This window comes from Juglans regia, chromosome 15, assembly GCF_001411555.2.
Source record: "Juglans regia cultivar Chandler chromosome 15, Walnut 2.0, whole genome shotgun sequence".
Classification (NCBI taxonomy): domain Eukaryota; kingdom Viridiplantae; phylum Streptophyta; class Magnoliopsida; order Fagales; family Juglandaceae; genus Juglans; species Juglans regia.
Window position 1 is genome coordinate 4,097,781 of NC_049915.1, and position 23,607 is coordinate 4,121,387.

Consider the following 23,607-nt stretch of genomic DNA (forward strand, 5'->3'; position numbering starts at 1 on the left):
TTTATTGCAAAAAGAAATTTCTGCATTTCATGCTTGAAGAGAAAGCTCAAAGTTTTTTTTCATCATCATCATCATCATCATCATCATCATCATCATCATCATCATCATCATCATCATCATCATCATCATCATCATCGTGGTATGTTTGGATGCATGGATTTTGGGGATGATTTTAATTTGAATTTTTAAAAAATAAAATAAAAACCCCTTATTTGGATCATGGTTAATTTAAGAGAATATTTAAGTAACGAAATGAGATGAGAAATGTGTCAATAGTAATTGAATGATTTATGAATAATAATTAAATAGTTTGAATTAAGATGTTTTATTGAGTTTTGAGAAATGAGAGAAAAAAACTAAATAAAAATATTCTAAAATTAAAATATTATTAGAATATAAATTTGTTAATATTATTTTTATTTTAGAATTTAAAAATGTTGTACCATTTTTTGTATTTGATTTAGAATTTTGTGAAAGTTATAATAATTAATTAATGATTAAATGAAAAAATTAAAAATTAAAAATTAAAAATTTGAAATTGAAAAATGTTTGTATTTAAGTGATGTTTGGTAATGAAATTTTGAGATGAGACGAGACGATTTTTGTTTCCAAACAAGCCTAAAACTAAAACTCAAATCTAGATCTAAATTCTTCAATCCCAACACAATATTGGGAAATTGGGGGCATTAAATTTGCTGTTAGAATGACAAGAGTTGCATTTATAAGTTGATTGGCCATCTAGAACGTGTGAAGGTGTTGGAAGTGGACTCCCCATCTTATGGATGATGTTGTTTTAGAAGCTGAGTTTTTCTATGAGGCTTATATTTGCAAAACAAGCAAAGAGAGGTGGATGGTTCGGCTTGTAAGTGGATAAATAAACAATCTATTTTTACGTATTTTTATTATTTTAATGAATGGATTTTTATTCTTCCATCTTTTAAGGCAACCAAAAAAGAATGATTGGATCATTAATTTCCTTCGACAATTAGCATTTTGAGATTAGAAAATAGCATGATGTATAAATATACTCTTTATTTTACTCAAAATTGGATCATATCTATTTTACATATGAAAAAAAATATTATTTACAAAATTCTTTATTGATACACTAACACATTGCTCACTATGTGATACATGTGGAATTTTTTTCATATTAATTATTATGAAAAAATTATTAATTTCTTAATATATACATGGTTGACGTGGATCGATCTACAACTTATGTTTGAAAAAAAAAAAAACTAACCATGCATATTTTCACATCCTAGAACTTGATACTTATAAAAGAAGATGAATGATAGTTACAGTCGTAAATACGTAAATATCGTGCAATCATTTTGAAAAAAGTGAATAAATACTAGAGCTATATGAAAAATATTAATTTTTTAATAGTAGATTCTACTCTTTTTCAAAATGACTGTACGACACTTGCATACTTCACTATTGTATGTAGCATTACTCGTAAAAGAAAGAGAAATGATATGCATCAGTCACTATTACTTCCCACATCCTACACCTATAATTTTTTTATAGGGTAAGAAAGTGTTTTTCATAGAATGTGGATGTATTTTTCATAAGGTGTGAGGTGTAAATTAGTAAATAGTAGTTGATGAGAATTTTTCTAAAAAAAATATCAAATTTTTTATACAAATGGTTCAATAAATATGCTTTTTTGTTTGTTTGTTTGTTTTAGCCTATCACAATAACATATTTAAAAATAATAATATACATACAATTATTTTCGTATTTTTTATATGATATTATTTTTAATGAGGGATATTTTTATAAAATAATATCAATTTATAAAAATAACCTCAATTTCAAATATGATTAAATAAATAATGGTAAAAAAGTTGTATTGGATAATTACTCTTTTAAGAAAGAAAACAATATAAAAATAACCTCAATTTAAAATATGATTAAATAAAGAACGGTAAAAAAGTTATATTGGATAATTACACTTTTAAGAAAAGAAAACAAATAGAAAAACATAGAAAGTTATTTAAAGTAAAAGAAATAAAAGAAAGAAATTAAGAAACAGCCATTTTTGGCGCGTGCTTAGAGTGCTGATTGTGGAACAGAAAACCCAACACATCAATATCCACTCTGAATTCTTCACTTAAAGTTTCCTTAAAGAAACCAACCATTCTTTGTTCTTTTTTTCCTGACTGAACAGCCGCAGCTATCTGCGCCTGCGGTTTCATCGGACTGATCACGAGGAAAGTTTTTTTATTTATTTTTAAAAAAAGTTGAAGATTTTCCATCTCATCTTCCGTCTCGAGAAAATATTTTCCCAGCGCTCTCGTCGCCCTCTTTTGTAACCCAACCCCACGAAGAGAAATATTAATAGAATTTAATACTATTAGTACTTATTAAGAAAAAGGCGCAGAATAACAGTCTACTGGCCTACGTATCATTGCCCAATTTTCCTCTTCAAAACGACATTTCTCTCTCTCACTCTCGCAGTTTGGCTTTTCAGTAACCTTTGTTCTCACTTTTCTCTCAGTCTGGTGCTCTTAAGAGCACTCTAATTCGCTTCCATCTTCCTGGCTTAGTTCTTTATCAGTGTTATTGATTTGTGGGTGGGCAGAGTTTGTGAAATGGAGAGGAAGCAGGGGTTCTTTTCGGCTCTAAAGGATGAGGTGGTCAGAGGGTTGTCTCCAGGGAGGTCGATGGCGAGGAGTCCAGCGAGCAGTGGGTCGCCCATGTCGAGCTTCGTACGGCGGAGGAGGAAGGACCGCCACGCGTCGGCGGCGGAGCACTTGATCGCGAGATCCGGGACCTTGAGGCCGGTGGAGGCATTGTCGCCGTTGAAGGAGGGGCCGGAAGGGACGGACGGCGAGGATTCGAGAATGGAGGGGAGGTGGGGACAGTGGATGAAGAAGGGCCAGCTCTCGAGGGCGCCAGCTGTCTCGTGCTCCGCCTACAAACGCTCGGATCTGAGGCTGCTGCTTGGCGTCTTGGGTGCGCCGCTCGCCCCCGTGCATGTTAGCATTGCCGACTCTTTTCCTCACCTTAGCATCAAAGATACCCCTATCGTTAGTTCACTAATCCTTTCTCTCACTGTTGTACGTTCTGTTGACTGTGAATAGCGTTATCTCTGCGCTTAATGTGAAGTTTAGTTTCTTTAATGTTACATGTGGAATATGAAGATTAACTTCTGTAAATGATTTATTTTGCATTCCTTTACGAACTTTAATGTTTAGCTTCTTTAATGGTTGTTAGGAATGGTATAATGGAAATAGGTCACTTTTGTAGTTTTTTTTCACGTTTGTTGAATTGTTTATTACCAGCACTTCCAAAAGATGAGTTCTTTGGAGAGCCATCCATCCTTTTTCGCTTCGTTTTTATGTATACAACCCCCTGTTGTTTGGTTGTACCCGTTACTTTATAGTGATACTTGCTCAACAATTTGAAAATAAAAATTTTCCTTTTCGATTTCTGTTGGGGAGATTGGTTCATGTGATTGAATGCGAAGAATTTCGTTTTTTAGATTTGATAGTTTCGTATAATTGAGGCCCCTGGGATGAATGCCATTTGAACATCTTTCTGACTAGAATCATTGTCTTATCTTTCTCGTGAGAGAGAAAAGCTGAGCAATTTTTAACTTTTTCTGCTAATGAAATCCATGGTTTTCTGTTGATGTCTTGGCAGGAAAGTTCATCAGCTCAATACATATTGCAGCAGTACACAGCGGCTTCGGGAGGCCAAAATCTTCAAAACACCATTCACAGTGCTTATGCTATGGGAAAGGTGAGGATGATAGCTTCTGAGTTTGAGACAGCTAACAGGGTCACAAGGGGCCGGAATTCATCCAAAGCTGCAGAGTCAGGTGGGTTTGTTCTGTGGCAGATGAATCCAGACATGTGGTATGTAGAGCTTGCTCTTGGTGGCAGCAAGGTTCATGCCGGCTGCAATGGGAAACTAGTCTGGAGGCACACACCGTGGCTTGGTGCACATGCTGCTAAAGGGCCTGTTAGACCGTTGCGCAGAGCGCTTCAGGTGAACCAGCTTGTGTTTAAATCCCCACACTTTTGTTTCCTCAGAAGCCTTTTCTCCCCATGTACCACATTGGTACATTATGATTTGACAATTTATATATGTCTTCCATGTCAGGGACTTGACCCCAGAACCACTGCAACTATGTTTACCAACGCAAGATGCATTGGAGAGAAGAAAATTAATGGAGAGGAATGTTTCATCCTCAAGCTCTGTGCAGATCCTGTGACGTTGAAAGCCAGGAGTGACGGGCCGGCAGAGATCATAAGGCATGTCTTGTTTGGCTATTTCAGCCAGAAAACAGGGCTTCTTGTGCACTTGGAAGATTCCCATTTGACCCGCATTCAGAATAATGGAGGCGATGCAGTGTATTGGGAGACCACAATCAATTCATTCCTTGATGATTACAGGCCTGTGGAGGGAGTCATGATTGCTCACTCTGGGCGTTCAGCTGTAACCCTTTTTAGGTTTGGAGAAACAGCAATGAGCCACACGAAAACTCGGATGGAAGAAGCATGGACAATCGAGGAAGTGGCTTTCAATGTTCCGGGACTTTCAATAGACTGTTTCATTCCTCCGGCTGAAGTAAGATTTGCATCTGTAAGTGAAGCCTGCGAACTTCCTCGGGGTCAGACAGTAAACACGGCTGTGGCACCAACACATCGTGCAAAAGTTGCAGCGCTTCAGATTTCTCACGACAACAATGTTAAAAACAGCATTTGGAAAACAGATGTTTAGGAACAGGTAAGGTTTGCCGGCAAATGTCACATAGCTAGGCTCAGTGTCTTGTTCGAACTGAAGAACAGATTAGATGATAGTTTGGTAAGGTCCTCAGTTGTTTGAGCATTCTTGGGGCCGGCATGGGAACAGTGCCTTTGCAAATTTGTAAATACAGCACAATCATTGGCAGTACTCTCCGTTTCCCGAGTGATTTTTTAATCTGGTAGTGGAGAATCAGATTGTGGAGGTGGGGCTTTGGTTTTTGTGGATGTTTGAGCAGACTGAGAGGTCTGTTTTCCATTTACTTTCTATTGGACATCTGAGGATCATTTTCAAATCGTGGTTCTTGTGATATTCTCAGATTGCAATCTAACGGTGATAACTAAGATCAATTAGTTTTCCTGTAATATCTCAAAGATATGTAACACCATACACTTTACATAGTCATGTGATCAGAGTTTCACTCCAAGAAGTATTGGCTTTCTGAATGTTTTGAGTACTATGACATTAATGTACAACATATTAATGCATTTTCTCATTTAATTTTATCAAGAATTTGGAGATATGCTGTGTTCTGCATATTAAGCTGTGTATCAACTAATGATTGCTTTGCTATGTTGGGAATGAAGTCGGAGTTGAAAAACTTGAGACATGTTTCTCGTGGCTTTTAGATGTGAACACCTTTGCTACAAGGAACCAATATAGTGGGTATCGGTATCACTGTAAACCTTCATCTTACGATGATGGGTATTCTTAAGGGTGCAACCGGTTCAATTTCGTCTCGTTTTGAAAAAATTTTAGAACCGAATAAGTTCACACCGGTTTTGCATTTTCAAGAATCGGTATCAACTCTATTTGAGGACCCATCCAGCCCAGGCTAAGCTTTGTTTAAAGTTTTAAACTTCAACTGGAAAACAAAGATTAATTCCTGGGTTTTGCCATTACTATTTTCAAGAAAGCCATGCTTATAATATTAGAGGATACAAAATGATCAGAAAATGCCAGGTTCAGTAATTTGCCAAGGATTAACTAAAATTTCCCTATTTCTACAGCATTTTGTAGCATCATCATTTAATTTGCAAGATGGCAGGTTCAGTAATACTGAATCAGTATCAAATTCTCCAGCCCACAAAGAAAAAATCTTTCTTGCATCACATCTAAAACCAATATGGATACAAGTATCAAGAACAATCAAGAGCATAGCGTTCGACCCCTATAAATCTCATAAAGTTTAAGAAAAAATATTTCAGAGTTCTATCATCCAATTGTAAAACAAAGAACACAACATTTGGATTTCGGCTACTATATAAACCCTAGAATACAGAAAAAATGAACCATAGAATACAGAAAACTTCAACCATATATTCCTAAATTTCCAAAGCCAAATCATCATAGATTTACAAATAACAAATTAGTTACCATAAAAAACAAAAAAAAAAAAACAAATCAGGGATTCAGAAGCAATACAGAAGGGGGTGTTTAGAGCAGAAATAATCATCCAAGAGAGGGAGAGAAATGCGGGAGAGAGGGGCTGTGTGCGACGGTGCGAGAGGAAGGGCTGCGTGAGAGAGGGGACTCGGGTGAGGAGGGCTGCGTTAGAGCATTAGTATTGGATTGGTCATCTTATTCTTCAAATTTTGACTAATAAGTAGTTTTTTCACCTTTAGCTAATCATTCAAAACTTGAAATCTACATTGGATTAGTCATTACACTCTTTATAATAATAAAATTTTATTATTTTTTATTATTTATATTTTTTTAATTAATTTTTATTTTATTTTCATAATTTTCAATAACTTCCAACAAATCATATTCGTTTTTATTTTCACAATCCAACAATCTATAATATAATAATATCATATGTATATAGATGATAAAATCTCATATGAATAAAAATCTCATATTTATAATATAATAATCTCAAAAAATACTTTGACTTGCTATAGTTCTTTTCAAATTTGAAAAGAATAATAGATTTACTGTAGTTTATAGTTTATATGAAAACAATTTAACTAATTTAACGTGGAGTAAATATAGATAATATTTGTTAAATTTGAAAATGAAAAGACATTTGACTAATCCAATGCCAATACTCTTAGCGTGAGGGACAGACTGAGGCTGAAGCGTAAAAGGCCGAAACACTTTTTACCCTCAAAACGTTGAAACATCGTCGTTTATTAACCTAAAAACGACACCATTCAATTAGCTGAGTCTTCTCTTTTATTGGGTGTTCACTAAAAAAGGTGTCTTTTAAGTGTTTTGGGCAACTGGGCTTTTTAATTCCACTGAGCTTTCTGGCCCTGGGTTTTGGGCCTTTTGGGCCCCCTGGGCTCTTTTTTTTTTATACATATACTTATATAAATATATACATATTTAATACACTATATATACATACTTATATATACTGTATACATACTAAAATTTATACATACTAAAATATATATATATATTTATCAAAAGAAATATGTTGAGAATATATTAGGTCATAAAATATAATTAATATATATACTTTATATTTAAAACATATGTTCATATTTAAGATTAAAATTTTATGTTATAAATTATAATATAATATTATTTCATATATAATTATATATTATATATATAAATTATATATAATATAAAAAATTAATTATACATATATACGAACCGGTCTTATCTTGTCTGATTTGGTGTCGGAAAACTTAAAAATGAAACCAGACCAATTTTTAAAATGGCAAAACCGATCTCGGATCGAACCAACTGATTTGGTCCGATTCGGGCCGGTTCTCCAATTTTCTAATTTATTTTTACAGTCCTAAATATTCTAATTTGGATGGTTTGAGATCCACATGAGTAGCACACCTGCAATTTTTATTTTTATTTTTAATTTTTAATTGGAAAGTTCATAAAAAGGTCTATCACATCTTCCCCTTTTTTCCTTCTATGCTTATTATAAACATCCTGGTTTAGATTGAGAGATTTTTAACTTATTTTATTTTATCTCATTATTTCAATATTTTTTTTATAAATTTTCACATAAAATATAATAAAATTATAAACAATTCAATTTTCTCAAATCACAAAATAATGATAATATTAAAAATTAATATTCTAACAATATTTTATTTAACTTTTAATTTTCATTTCAACTCATTTAATCTCAACTTACAATCTAAACATAACCTAATTCTAAATTCTGAATCTAATTATTTATCGTGGTAATGCTTAGAATCAAATATATCCATGCTTTTATACCAACAACGCTGGTTCTTTTTTCTCAACTCATGGTCATATGAACACAAGGCATCGTAATGCTGCAACTCATGATGCTTGTTTTTGTGCTCATGTTGCTTTAGATTTTAAAACTTTCCGCTCTATACTGTGCACTAATGTCGATTCTATAAAATATGATCTTTGTATGTGTTTAGTAGCAATACAGATCGTTGTGTATTTTTTCATGGTTAGTAATAATTTTTTTATTAATTACTATTCATTACTCCACACATTATATCCTATAAAAAATATCCCACATTTTATGAAAAAAAAAATTGTCAAATATGGAGCGTGCAGATAAATAGTAACTGATGTATAATAAAACTCTAAAAAATATGTGATAAATAGGCACTTGTATACTTTTCTTTTTCTTGAATCCTCTCTTCCCTTAAATATTTCCTTTCTTAGGTCCATTTCATGACTAGGTTTCTTCATGTTGATCTTGAGATAACTTCTTGTCAGCTTTGTGTTCACTACATGGTGCTTGAGAGTATTTACATTTAGTGCTATAATTTTAAAAAGATTTCATAAAAATAAATTCACAAATTAACATGACTTCATATGATATATTACATATATTTTTTAATAAAAATAATTTTACAATCTAAAATACTTTATCAAATCACTTTAATTTATAAATTTACTTTCGTAAAATTTATTTATGTCTAAATTATTTATCTTTGCACTTTGATCAAAGAATCTCTCTCTTGGTCTTCCTTATTGTCATTTGAACTCTTTGCCATATACCTTGCAAAGCCTCCCAGCACCCTTACTGTTAATCTCTCTCTCTCTCTCTCTCTCTTTTTTTTTTTAATGCTAAATTCAGTCCTATTGTATCCAAGTCCTACTACCTGAGGAAAAATAATGGAATCCCAGGTTTTTTTTTTTTTTTTTTTTTTTAGAGATAATAAATTTAACAACTTTTTGTAAAGGGAGTATGTGGGGGCTTGCACATCTGTGGACTAAAAATATCTTCTTTTTTTATTTTTATTTTTTATTTTTATCTCTAATGTTATTTGCTACAGATTATTGGCTTTGGTCTACTAAAGATTTTGTGAATGCATGTGTGTCTGTTGTATGTGTGTTAACAGTTCGTTTGGTACTCTAGAAAGGGAGCTTCTTTTGTTTTTACAAAATTTATCAATTGATATAATTTTATTTAATTATTATAATTTTTTTAAATTTATTTTTACATAAAATAAAATAAAAAATTTTCAAATTTTAAAACAAAAATAATATTAAAAAATATATTCTAACAATATTTATTTAATTTTCAACTTTCATCTCATATATAAAAATAAATGAAACTATGAGAAATGATACTTGTAGTCGTGAGTGTGCAAGCGTCGTGCAATCGCTTTGAAAAAAAGTAAATAAATATGAGACCCACATGAAAAGAAATTAATTTTTTAATAATAGATTCTACTATTTTCCAAAGCGACTGCACGATATTTGTGCATTCTACGACTGTATATAATATTACTCCGAAACTATTAATCAGACAAGATTGTAAATGAAGTTCTTTTTCAGTCTATTTGCAGTTGGCTTTGTATTAATCGATTGAATATTAATTGATTGAATTGGTGGTTTGAACTTTGTATGTGATGTATGGTCTATGCTCACAAATTAAATCAAGGTCGTTATATCCGTCTAGGTTTCTTTTAATGGACAAATTTAGGTTATGTATAGATTCTGGCGTCATGGAAATTCATTTGGGAACTTCTTTGCAGAAGTCGTACTACTGTTAATAATGGAAAACTCATCATTTGTATGAGATTTATTTGAAAAGTAACGCTATGACCATTTTCATTTTCCCTTTTTATTGCCGACTTTCTATGACCATTTTAAATTAGCCATCAATATCTAGGAGGGAAGGCACATGCTTGACAAACGATCTCTCAAGATTTTCTTGGGCACGGTTTCACAAAAGTAGCCGCCAAGCGTCAACTCAATTACGTATTTTGAATGATATTTGAAGTGTCCACTGCGTTAATGTTGTATAATTATTTAAAAAAATATTAAATTTTTATTAAAAAATTAATTTTTTAATAATAAATTAATTTTTTAATAATAAATTAATTTTTTTAAAAACAATTATATAAAATACTATCAATTATTATGTCTCGATTTCAATTAAAAATTTATTTTAATTTAATTTAATTTAATTTATTATTTTTTTAAATATTAAATATTATTAATATTAAAAATATTATTTTATTAACTCATCTTAACTTATTATTAAATCTAAATAGGGTTTATATATAATTATTCTTTTATTAAAAAAATATTAATTTAAAAATTTTATATAAATAAATTTATAAATTAATATGTAATATAAAATTAAAAAAAAAAGAAATTTACAACTATAAATTGTTTAACTATTACGTAATCGCTTTTTAAAAAAATTAAAATATAAAATTTAAGTAAAAAAGTTAATTTTTTAATAATAAATTTTATTTTAAAAAATAATTATTTAATAATTATATATTTTATAATTATATATAAAATTATTTTTAATTAAATAGATGTCACATCTCAAATCAAACAAAAATAAAAAAAAATGCAAAGCAAGATCGAAACCTTGTATAAGATTCACAAAACTTGCGAATTTCAAATTCATATTTACTGCGTTTAGATATTAAGTTGAATTCAGTTAAGTTTAATTTTTTATAAATAATTATGAGTTGAGTAGTAAAAAAAATTATGAGAAATTCATTTAAATTAAATTTAAAGTATGTTTAGAGGTTAAGACGAATTTAATATTTTTTATAAAAATTTAAAAAAAATTACAAATTTTACATATAAAGATATGTTAAATTAAAAAAAATTATAATTTTATATATAAAAAAATTTTGTGTTAAGATAAATTTAAAAATTAAATATTTAAATTTTATACTCAATTGAAAATTAGAGCTGAGCGCAGCCACCAAACGAAGCTTAACCAACGCTTTCTTATCCATTTTTCCTTCACTATGCCACTTCTAATTTCAATTGAAGTGTTCCAGTGCGTTAACTATTTAAAAAAATATTAAATTTATATTAAAAAATTAATTTTTTAATAATAAATTAATTTTTTAAAAAACATTTATATAAAATACTATCAATTATTATGTCTCGATTTCAATTAAAAATTTCTTTTAATTTAATTTAATTTATTATTTTTTTTAATTTTTACATAAAATATAATAAGTAATTTAATTTTTTTAAGTATTAAAATATTAATAATATTAAAAATATTATTTTATTAACCCATCTTAACTTATTATTAAATCTAAATAGGACTTATATATAATTATTTTTTATTAAAAACATATTAATTTAAAAATTTTATAAAAATAAATTTATAAATTAATATAATTTCATATGTAATATAAAATTAAAGAAAAAAAAATTTACAATTATGAATTGTTCAGCTACTACGTAATCGTTTTAAAAAAAAAATTAAAACATGAGATCCAAGTAAAAAAAATTTTAATAATAAATTTTATTAAAAAAATGATTATATAGTATTTATATATTTTATAATTATATGTAAAATTATTCTTAATTAAATAGATGCTACATCTCAAATCAAACAAAAAAAAATGCAACGCAAGATCGAAACCTTGTATAAGATTCACAAAACCTATGAATTTCAAATTCATATTTGTTGAGTTTGGATATTGAGCTGATTTCAATTAAATTTAATTTTTTATAAATAATTGTGAATTAAATAGTGAAAAAAATTATGAGAGATTTATTTAAATTGAATTTAAAATATATTTAAATATTAAGATGAATTTAATATTTTTTATAAAAATTTAAAAAAAGTTATAAATTTTACATATAAAAATATGTTAAATTAAAAAAATTATAATTTTATACATAAAAAAATTTTGTGTTGAGATAAATTTAAGAATTAAACATTATACTCAGTTGAAAATTAGAGCTGAGCGCCGCCACCAAACGAAGCTTAACCAACGCTTACTTATCCATTTCTCCTTCACTATACCACTTCCAATTTCCCTTTGGTGTCACTGATCTTCTCCATCGATCTTTACCAAGAAAATGAGCTGGTGGTGGGCTAGAGCTATTGGCGCTGCCAAGGCAAGATACATCCAATCAACACATGCAACCCACAAAATGATCATGATCTCTTTCTTAGTTTCTTTCTATACTTATTAATAAGTCTTTTTCTGGTTTTCAGTTTGTTGATGTTATTGTTTCTGTGATTCATTTTGCAGAAGAAACTCGAGGAAGATGAGCAGCCGAGAAGCTTTCAGAGTGTGGGACTGGTGATTGGCGTGACTGGCATTGTGGGCAACAGCCTAGCCGAAATTCTCCCTCTCTGTGACACCCCAGGTGGGCCATGGAAGGTCTACGGCGTGGCGCGCCGTCCTCGTCCCGACTGGAACGCCGACCACCCGATTGAGTACATCCAGTGCGACGTCTCGGACCCGGAGGATACCCAAGCCAAGCTTTCTCCCTTGACCGATGTCACCCACATCTTCTACGTCACCTGGACCACCCGACCGACCGAGGCCGAGAACTGCGAGGCCAACAAGGCCATGTTCCGCAACGTGCTCCTTACGGTGATTCCGAACGCGCCGAGTCTCCGCCACGTCTGCCTTCAGACGGGAACCAAACAATACCTCGGACCCTTCGAGTCGTTCCGCAAGTTTCAAACGCACGATCCTCCTTTCACGGAAGACTTGCCTCGTTTGGACGCCCCGAATTTCTATTACACTCTCGAAGATGTTCTGTTCGAGGAGGCCGACAAAAAAGAGGGCTTGACATGGTCCGTTCACAGACCCAACTCCATATTTGGATTCTCGCCGTATAGCTTGGCGAACATCATCGGCATGTTTTGCGTGTACGCCGCTATATGCAAGCACGAGCGGGTTCCCTTGAAATTCCCCGGCACGAAAGCGGCGTGGGACGGTTACTGGGTGTCTTCCGACGCCGATCTTATTGCCGAGCAGCAGATATGGGCGTCAGTGGATCCAAATGCGAGGAACGAAGCATTTAACTGCAACAACGGGGACGTGTTCCGGTGGAAACACTTATGGAAGGTGTTGGCTGAGCAATTTGGGATTGATGATTATGGGTTGGACGAGGGTGAGAAAGTAGTAAGCTTGGTGGAGATGATGAAAGACAAGGATGCTGTCTGGGAGGAGATTATAAGGGAAAATCAACTGCGACCTCGAAAGTTAGAGGAAGTTGGGATGTGGGTTTTGGTGGACCTCTTGTTTGGAGGGGAATCTCCGGTGGATTGTATGAACAAAAGCAAGGAGCATGGATTCTTGGGGTTCAGGAACTCCAAGAATTCCTTCATTTCCTGGATAGATAAGTTGAAAAGCTACAAGATTGTGCCTTGAGATCAAGTGAAGTCATGAATAGGCCAATGTTTCTAGAGTTATCTGTTTCATCTTTGTCGCGAATTGAATGTTCTGCTGCTCATGTTCTTTAATAATGAAAGCATGAACGAAAACTGTATCTTATTGCATTTCATGGAGCAAGATTGATTAATAAGCTCCTAAGGTTATCCTTGGACGGCAAGTTTATTGATTAAGAAAATAATATATATATACAAAGAACTATTTTCGCCGGACCCGACTTAGCCCGCAATCTTGCCCAGAGAAAAAAACTGTAAAAATTATCAAATTTTTTTTTTTTTGAAAGCTCATCACTAGCCCTTGAACGTTATCATTATCTGAATATAAGGCATTTTTAGCCACTTTCCCAAGAAATAATAATAATAGTTGAAAGTATACAGATCTCAGATAATATGACCAAGTCAGCATTAGTTAACAGTAACACTGCTTGGCAAGTGGGCTGTACTGTTTCTATACAAAAGAAACAAAATATAATAATTTTTTTAATCATTACATTTAATTGTTACAAATTTTTTTAAAATTTACACAATTTAAATTTACATAAAATTTAATAAATAATTTAATTTTTTTAAATACTAAGATATCAGTATTAAGAACAATCATAATCAACTTGCCAGATTAGAAGAAGCGGCGAGAGTGACCGCGTGATTACAGCTTTGTTTATAGTCTGCCGCATCTCCTTTGATTTTTCTTTCCTTCCTGATTGTTAAGTCTTCTTTCTTTGTACAGAGTATACGATTATTAAAGTTGTAATCATATATATAAATGAATATATGCTCTGGTCTTAGTAAGTTTACCAACATCTTTCTATACAATTCTTTCTATTGGGATATTGCAAGTTCGTTAGTAGTTAAAAAAAATATTTAAAAAATATAAAAAAATCTATCTAAATAATATAAAAAATATATATATAGATAAACTAATATATGGTACATGATCAACGTCATTAGTTATAATAAGAAAAAAAATACATTTAAATTAATCATTTTGCATTAAACAAAAAACATGTGATTATTGGGAGAAAAATGCTACTTTGATATCTAATTTTGACATCTCATTTTGACACTTTCTATATTTTAATTTTTTTTTACTTAATAATTAAGGAAGTAATTATAAGTCTATTGATATTTAAAAAAAAAAAATTGTAAATAAAAAAATTGAAAAAATAAATAAATTTGTGCTAGGCGACATGCCCAACAATCAATACTGGACGGCAACTTAGCACTACTCAAGAAAAAAAAATAATACTTTAACATCTAATTTTTACACTTCATTTTGGTGGCAAAGCCATTTTGCATTTGGGATGGTGAAGTCATTTTGCATTTGTACGCAAAATGAATAAACTATCCCTTTTGCATACGGGAGATAAGAAATAAAAACATACAGACGTACACGCATACGTACAGTTTCGAGATATCAATTCATTTGTGACAGAATCTTCAAATTATTAAAGTCAATTTGAAAGATAGATCGTACTTTAACTCTACATTAGTACGTGGCAAAAAATATTATTTATAAGTCGATATGATACCTCTATAGTAAAATATTTATATAGTATAATTTTTAGATTTTTAAATTTAAGTCTTATAAATTAAATTTTATTATTTAAATAACTTAAATAATGTATTTTATACACCAACTTAAAAATATAATAACTGTTGTTATGTAGCAGTCAAGACGAATGAAAACTAAATCTATAAGGCATTAATGTATAGTTTTAACAATAAGAAACTCGTAGGCGTTCGGCGAGTGGCCTTCTCGCGACGCCGAGAGGCCCTCTACCGTCGCGACGCGCGGCGCCGCTGGGGTCTGTGAGCCCGGAACTTCCAAGATCGGTCGACGGTTTTCTCCCAGGGTGGCGCGTGTTCTGCACGCGCCTCCGCAGCCGTTCGGAGCCTTTTTTCTGCTGTTGGTTTTAGTTGTGTTCCAATGTATTTTCTTGTGTTCTGTTTTATATAAAAAAAAAAAAAATCAAAAATTTAGTCCCCGCGGACCGTGGTCCGAACTGGTGGTATGTCCCCATCTCCGCTTTGGCGGTGTATGGGATTGGTGTACCCTACCTCACGTAGTCGGGGTATGGGGTTTGTTTACTCTGTCGGGGACAGAGATGTGTACGATGAATCTCTTAGACTTCGGTCTTTAGAGTTCTGTCGTCTGGGTTAGACCATGTCAGCCACGAAAGTGTGCTGAGGTGCTACTAACGTTTGTAACTGGCTTTTTAAGTCAAAGTTGTATGTCTTTTTTTATAAATGGAATGTAATCCTTTATTATCAAAAAAAAAAAAAAAAACAATAAGATCTTAAACTAACGGACAAATTATTATTTATTCAAATTAGGGCTAAAAGATAGTGTTCTGTTGAGAAAAAATAGGGTACACGAAGGTGAGATTTGGATTTTGAGTTCAGATGAAATGAGTTGAGATAAAAGTTAAAAATTGATTAAAATATTATAAGAATATTATTTTTTAATATTATAATTATTTAAAAATTTAAAAAAATTGAATTGTTTACTATATTTTGTATGAAAATTTTAAAAACATACAATAATTAGATTAAATGAATTGAAACCATCTTTCTATTCCAACAAAACCTAACTAGTTGTTAGTTGGATAAATACACGTGCAAAATAAAAAATGAACATTTCCGAACACAAAACACGTATTTTAATATAATATTTAGAGTTAAATGCAAAATTAATTGCCTAACTTTTACGTTTTTACGATTGGAAACTTCAATTTTTAACTTTTGTAAAATTAATATATTAATTTTAAGAAAACTAAATAATTTAGTGCCTCCGTTAATTTTACTATTAAACAACCAACGACGTATTGACACGTGGCATCCAGTATGCCATTTGTCAGTCTCTAATTGGCTAATTTGGATATTGATGCCTAAAGTCCGCCAATCAATGATTGATATGTGACGTATCGAACTTTTCTAACGGGAAATTAAAGGAAATATTATTTGAATGTTTTTTGAAGTTCGAGTCTCAAATTGCAAAAATGTGAGAATTTCGTATTAATTTTGTAATTTTTTGATGCATTCGAGAGATGGAGGTTTCGAACTTCATACCTCCATTCTAGAAATTAAAGATTATGTTAATCAAGCTATAAACCTTTGACTGAGAGATATGCCAAAAATGTACGAACTCGATACTAATTTTGTAATTAACCCTTATGTTTATGTCAATTATAATAATAGTATTGGAAATAAAATGAATCATATTATAAATAACTTGTGAGTGTGCAAAATATGCGCAATTTTTTTCAAAAAATGTAAAGCCTTTTGTTAGAGCATTCCAATGGTTCCTTTATCCAATCCTTCAAAATATATCACTAAAATTCATTTTTTCTATTTTATGTATTGATTTTTACAATATGTAATATATTAGTTTATCTATTTTTTCTTTATATCATTTAAATATTATTTTTTTAATATTTTTTATTCATTTCAAATATTTCTTCTAACTAAACAATTTGCAATATCTCTTCATATGCAATGTTATATAATTATGTCATATTTTAGATTAATCCAAATTTATTATATAATTATGTTATATAATTATGTCATATTTCATATATGTATTTTTTATAAGCATATGTTTTAGAGATAAGGAGAAAGGGATGAAAAGGTGGATCCTTCCCAATATGAAACTAGGGTGAGAAAAGGTGTAAACAAAAGCAATGGTAGAAAAAAGTAGCAAAGTAAAATGTCCAAATGAGAGAGAAAATAACTAAAAATATTTTAGAGTTATGAACAGTATTATCTACATTTAGAGGATTACTGTAGCAAAATGTAAAATAAAGATAAAAATACAAAATCTATTGGAATGGTCTTTCAATCAACTTTCTTTATATTTTATAGAAAAATGTATTTTACGTTAGCCATTGTGAATACTCTAAAGAAGCCAAGGTTGGGTGGGAAAGGGTTAGGTGTTTTGAAAAAAATATATTCATCATCAATTTTCTCATCATCCCATGATACGGCATTAGATGATAGGGTCATAAGTAAAATATAACAAATAATCTCCAATCATCTAATACCACATCACAAGTTTAGTACTGCATCCCAAGCCTTCTCACCAACTATATGCCAATACTTTTGGAAGAAACAAACTCCAAAACCATCAGACCCAAGTTACCTAAAAGGAGCCATCTGACGTAGTGCATTCTTAATTTCACCCCTAGTGAAGTCTTTAGTTAGATTCTCATTCATCTCCCTAGTAACCCTCGAGTCCACAAACTTTAGACATACTCTAACCACTTCCCCTGAAGGTGTGCTCGATGATAGAACCTCTTCAAAGTGCAATCTGAAAGCTCTTTCTATATCTCTTTGTTCCTTCATAATTCTGCCTTGCGAATCAGCAACTTGACCAATCATGCTCTTCCTTCTCCTCTGATCTGTACAAGTATGGAAATACTTAGTGTTTCGATCTTCGTGCAGAAACCAGTTACTTTCTGCCTCCATTTTAAATCTTCTTGCTCCAACAAAAGACGCAACTCCCATTTTGACTCCTTCACTTCCTCACTATTCAGCCCTTCCTCTGCTTCCTGCAACTTTTTTAGTCTATCAGTCTTCCTTCTTAACTCACTATCATAGTCTTTGGTCTTCTGTCTACTCCACCCAGTTAGTGCAGCACCACAATTTCTCAATGAACTCTGAATTTTCTCCATAAGGTCACTTCTTCCCCTAACATTGACCCATTCCTTCGATACAACCTCCTCACAATCCTTGTGTTTGATCCAATAGGCTTCAAATCTGAACAGCTTCCTTCTACCCTCACACCTAGTTTGAGTTATATGCATATTTAGCATAAGAGGCTTATGGTCTGAGCATCTTGCAAGTAATACTTCCACCCAAACCTCCTTAAAAACATCTCTCCAGCTATTGTTTGCTAGACATCTGTCCAACCTCTTTTTTGTAAAAGTGTTCATTACACCATGTGAATCTATCTCCTCTATATACCAAATCAGACCAACCATTTATTTTCATGGCTTCTCTGAAATAACACATTTGATTCTCCCCACTTTGCTTACCTCCAAATTTCTCTGATTGGCATAAGATTTCATTAAAATCCCTTGCTACACACCAAGAAACTTGTTCTAATAGGTTCAACCTTCCCAAGAGATCCCGCGATAGTCTTCTTTTTTCAGTCTCAGGGTGTCCATGAAACCCTGTGAAAAGCCACTTCTATTTAGTATCTTCTTCCACATCCCAAGCATTAACATGCCATAAAGAGTAATTTTGTATTTCCACAACCACATCTTTCTTGCACAACATGACTAAACTCACTCTCTCCCAGCACTCATGATAATCATTGGGTTAGGCGGGGCTGCCTAACAGCCTCCGCCTCTACATTGACAAACTCACTCTCTCCCAACCTTTTCAAACTGTTCAACTTTTTTTTTTTTTCATCCTAGATTTTCTACTCATATGTATCCTTTACATTTTTTTTTAAGCAATGATTGGGATCACTCACCTCTTCTTCCTTTTTTTCTCGGGCCCTTTTCTTCCATCTTCCCTTCATATTTTGTTTTCTCATATCATCACTTGTTAATCCCATCTCGCCACCCCTAGATACAACCATGAGTTGTCCCACAGTTCCTTCATCCTCTTCAATCAGTATACCTTCTTCAGGACCTACTCCCCTTTCTCCCTTTCACCCCTCCTTATCCCTTTCATTCTCCTACTTCTTACTCTTATCATCCTTTTTTTCTTTTCCCACCCTTCTCTCATCCCCCTTATCACTCCTCACTTCCACATCACCATGTTGCCACTCTCCATTCCCCACACCTGTGTTACTATCTTCCCTTCCCTTCGTACTCCCATATAATACCTCCGATAACACACATTAGCTCTCAACTAAGGACCAAATTGACTATCCCTCTCACCACTGTGATCATGTTTCATGCCTGCTTCAACACATCCCTGCTCTCCATGAATAGTGCATCCACACTTGAAGCACATCTTAGGTAACTTCTCATAGGTAAATGGTACCCACAATTCCTGCTCATCCGGCGTTATCGTTCTCCCTCTAACTATCGCTTTCCTTATATCCATCTCAATTTTAACCTGCAAGTAATTTTCCCAACTAACATCATTCTCATGGGTGTCAACTTCTAGAACCTTACCCAGTGAGCTTCCAATATGTACCCTCGTCTAATATGTCATGCAAGCTAACGATAGATTGTGCATTTGCACCCACAATGATGCATAGTAGTTTATGTGATTTGGTTGAGTCACACCATCAAATGGTTTCAGTACAAACATTTGATTATCAAATAAACAATAGCAACCTTCCAAGACTCTAAACTTACCTCCCAGATTGGAGAAAGTGATAATAAAAGTATTCAAATGAATTTCTGTGAAAGTATGAGATTTACTTACTTTCCAAGTTTTGACCATGGTTGATCGGACTACCTCATTTCCCTTCGCCTGATTCAAGCACACCTTCCCAATCAGACTGCATTCTCCATGTTCTTAATTTTCTCAGAGTTACCGAGCTTAATGTTAATGGCTGAGTGTTCTTCTTCGTTTAGACTCAACTTCTCCCAAATCCCTTCCAGATCCTCCATCCTCCTCCACTACACCACTCACATGGTCAGCGACTTCACTACCCTCTAGTGTTAGTGGGACTAGAATCTTCTCCTGTTTTCGCACCTTAAGGACATTAGAGAAAGAGAAACTTGATGCACATTAATAAACAAATAAAAGGATGTAGTAAGCTAGTAACAATTAGCTAGTATTAATTATTAACAATCACCAGTATTAACTCTTGAGCTATGAGTATATCTAATTAATAATTATGTATAGTTTATAACTATTAACAATTGCTCTATTTATACAAATATACACCGTTAGAATTTATTCTAGTTATATACTACTATACTAGATAATAGATTGCTAGTATTACAATATATATAATATACACGGTACCTTACTCAAATATTAACTTGTCAACTACCTTAATATATATATGATGTGTTATGCTTACATATACTAGACTATAGCCTAATAATATTAAGTAATAAATACTATAAGTATATTATTATATAATAATTAACACTTATACTAGTATACTATTGAATATACTATAAGTTATAACCTATATATGTGCACATATATGTGTATATAATATAAGTATTTTTATAATATGTATGTACATCTCAGAGTCGGAAGTATTGTCGGAGCAAGAGGTCGATGTGAAGTTGAGGTAAAAAGTCGAAGGCAGTGGTCGGTGGTTAGAGTCAGTCAAAAAAGGTCACTGCCTTCAACTCTGACTCGGACACCATTTTTTTGGAGCTCCAACTCCGCACCAACGATACGGAATCGGTGTTAGAATTAAATTTTTAAATATTTTTTTTAGCCCTATCTCTATCAATTTTTGTTTTAATGGCACTATACCCACCTAGTGCCCAATATATTGAATGTTCAATCTCAAATTGTAAACACGGAAGGACAACCTAAGCTACACTAAACATTAAAACGTGCACTAAAGTCAATGATTTAAATAGCCTCAAAACAAAATTATTTTAATATCCCCAACAAAAAAAAAAAAAAAAATTAAAGCAATGGCATCGTGGACATTTGTTTTAGAACGAGGATTGCTCAAGTGAATAATTAAGTAGTTTTAAAATATATCTTATATCAATAAATATAACAAAAATAATTTTTAGATAATCGGCCAATAATTACTTCTTATATCTTATGTCATGGCTCGTGTCATATCATCGGCCAATAATTATTTGTTGTTAATATATACTATAGTTCAAAGTAGTAACCAAATCCTCTCCTCTCTCCCATTTAATTTGTTTTTTCTTTAGGTATTGGATATCATCTCTCCTCTTCCCTCGTATCGAACTTCATCAAGAAAATGAGTTGGTGGTGGGCTGGAGATATTGGCGCTGCCAAGGTTAGATTTTTTATTTTTTGAATACGGAGGTAGGGTTCCAATCCTGATTTTCTATTTAAAAAATCGGGTCATAGATTACCATTAAACTATTGACTTGTCATATGATCTCTTTCTTTCTATGATGTTCTTTTTAATCTTTTTTAGTTTGGTTCATGGGTGGCTCAATGCATACTCATGTGGCCTAAGGCAAACAAGTCAAAATGATATTATTTTTTAAAAACTTTAATATAATATTTTAATAAATTCTTCAACTAAGTATAATATAAATAAAACAGACATTATGATTTTATAGTATGCAATTTTTTTTTTGTTAAAGTTTCAAAATTAGAATACATCTTTTCCAAATCATCATTATCTAAAGCTTGGAATTTTTAAGTTCCCAAATTTCTTACTCCATTCTCATTTAAGTATCTAAAATAACTACACTACTATTTTATGAGAGGTACCGTTTTTGGACATGTTGCTTTGATTTATTTAGAATTGATTGCAAACAATTAAAAGAATATATGAGATGTGTTAATTATAATACTAAATTGTTTTTAATATCTCTTTTATGTAAATTTTATTTTTTAAAAAAGAATATAAATATCCGTTCTCAATGATTTTTAACAAAATAAGGGTTGTTTTCAATTTCTTTTTTAAATAGAAAAATTATTTGCATCAACCTACTGTTGACTATAGCCGTAACACACTTAATGTGTTGAGTTAAAAAAAAAATCAAAAGACACCACGTTAGGTGTGTGGAGAGTGCAAGCTCATGTATAGCCGGGCTCTTTTGAATAAACATTTAGGCAGGCGCCTCAATCGCCTTGTCTTTGAGTAGCCTCTGAACTATTATTTTGGTTTTAACATGAGTTGAGATGCGATAAGTTGGTATGAAAGTTAAAAATTAAAAATTAAAAATTAAATAAAATATTATTAAAATATTATTTTTTAATATTATTATTATTTTAAATTTTAAAAAAATTAAATTATTTATTATAATTTATATAAAAATTATAACGATCAGATGAATTGAGATGAGGCGGAAAAATTTTTAATCCAAACCGGACCTTAGGATATTTTGGGTACATGGGTTGGGCTTTGTTTATTATATTTGTGGTAAAAATTTATAAAATTTTTATTAATAAGATGAAATCAACTCAAATCTTCCATACATTCTCTCGAAGTTGTCGCTGATTCGTTTTGCAGAAGAAATTCGAGGAAGATGAGCAACCGAAAAGCTTCCAGAGTGTGTGGCTGGTGATTGGCTGTTAGGGTGCTGTTGAGGATTTGTATGATGTAAATGAGGATGGGGAAATAATGAGTTGTAATCGTTGGGGTTGTATGGCAGAATTGCGTATGAAGTGTTTGTAAAAATGAGGAAATGAAATAAGGAAGATGAAGATGATAGAAAATGGTCACGCCTTGAGAATTCGAGGTCCCAATTCCTCCAAAGAAACACTACAATACTGCTCCAAGTTTGTCCGAATACCCACTACTCTGTCCTTGCATCCCTTTACAGCCATCATCCTAACAGAATTTGGTGTAAAGACATACTTGACCCTTAACAAACTACTTCTAGAACTTGTAAATTAAAAGAGACGTGGACCACATTTTATTACAACAGAAATTAAAGAAACGTAAAGTAAATGCCCAGCTTTATCCTTATTAGAACGGCACCGTATGGCTGGTCATTAAACGGCACCGCATCAGCCTTAACTTCATCCTTCAAGACTTCACTTCGACACCTTAGTTCTGCCCGACAACCTATGTTGCTTCGTCCACCTTCGTCTCCTCTGGCTGCGCTTTCTAATCCTTCCCGAGCTGGACTATAACATTCTCCCCCACTTAAAGAACCTTGCCCACAAGGTGGGGATAAAGTCCTTGAAGCTTCCACAACGGTTCCCACGTGCTATCCTCGGATGAAGCCCCCGACCATTTCACCAGTACCTCGGTCAGCGCCCTGTTCCCTTGCCGTTTAAGGCGTCGATTGAGTATGAGTTCTGGCTCCGGTTGAAGATCCCCATGTTTATCAGTCGGAGGAAGAGTTGGTAAGGGTTGTATCTGAAACCCTAGCTTTTTTTTCAAGCAAGAGACATGGAATACCGGATGGATTCTTGAAGATGGCGGTAGATCCAGACGATAGGCTACAGTTCCGATTTTTTGCAATACTTGGAAAGGCCCGAAAAATCTCGGCGAAAGCTTCAGATTCCTTCGGAGGGCCACTGATTTCTGGCGATAAGGTTGCAAGCGCAGGTAAACCCAATCACCCACTTCGAAGTTTCTTTCGGTTCTTTTACGGTCAGCAAACAACTTCATGCGATTTTGAGCCCACTCTAAATTTTCTTTTAACAGTTCCTTAATG

General features: G+C 32.4%; 2 protein-coding genes across 2 annotated transcripts; both read left to right on the forward strand.

Moving 5' to 3' along the window:
* Positions 1 to 2,193: 2,193 nt before the first annotated feature.
* LOC109014723 lies at positions 2,194 to 5,298 on the forward strand. The gene is made up of 3 exons (XM_018997218.2): positions 2,194 to 3,038; positions 3,655 to 4,002; positions 4,117 to 5,298. The coding sequence occupies exons 1-3, from the start codon at positions 2,601 to 2,603 to the stop codon at positions 4,735 to 4,737; spliced, it is 1,407 nt and encodes a 468-aa protein (XP_018852763.1). The 5' UTR covers positions 2,194 to 2,600; the 3' UTR covers positions 4,738 to 5,298.
* Positions 5,299 to 11,892: 6,594 nt separating this feature from the next.
* Positions 11,893 to 13,459, forward strand: LOC109017840 (3-oxo-Delta(4,5)-steroid 5-beta-reductase-like). The gene is made up of 2 exons (XM_019000022.2): positions 11,893 to 12,060; positions 12,198 to 13,459. Exons 1-2 carry the CDS (start codon positions 12,022 to 12,024, stop codon positions 13,329 to 13,331), a joined length of 1,173 nt encoding a protein of 390 aa, XP_018855567.1. The 5' UTR covers positions 11,893 to 12,021; the 3' UTR covers positions 13,332 to 13,459.
* Positions 13,460 to 23,607: the final 10,148 nt, after the last annotated feature.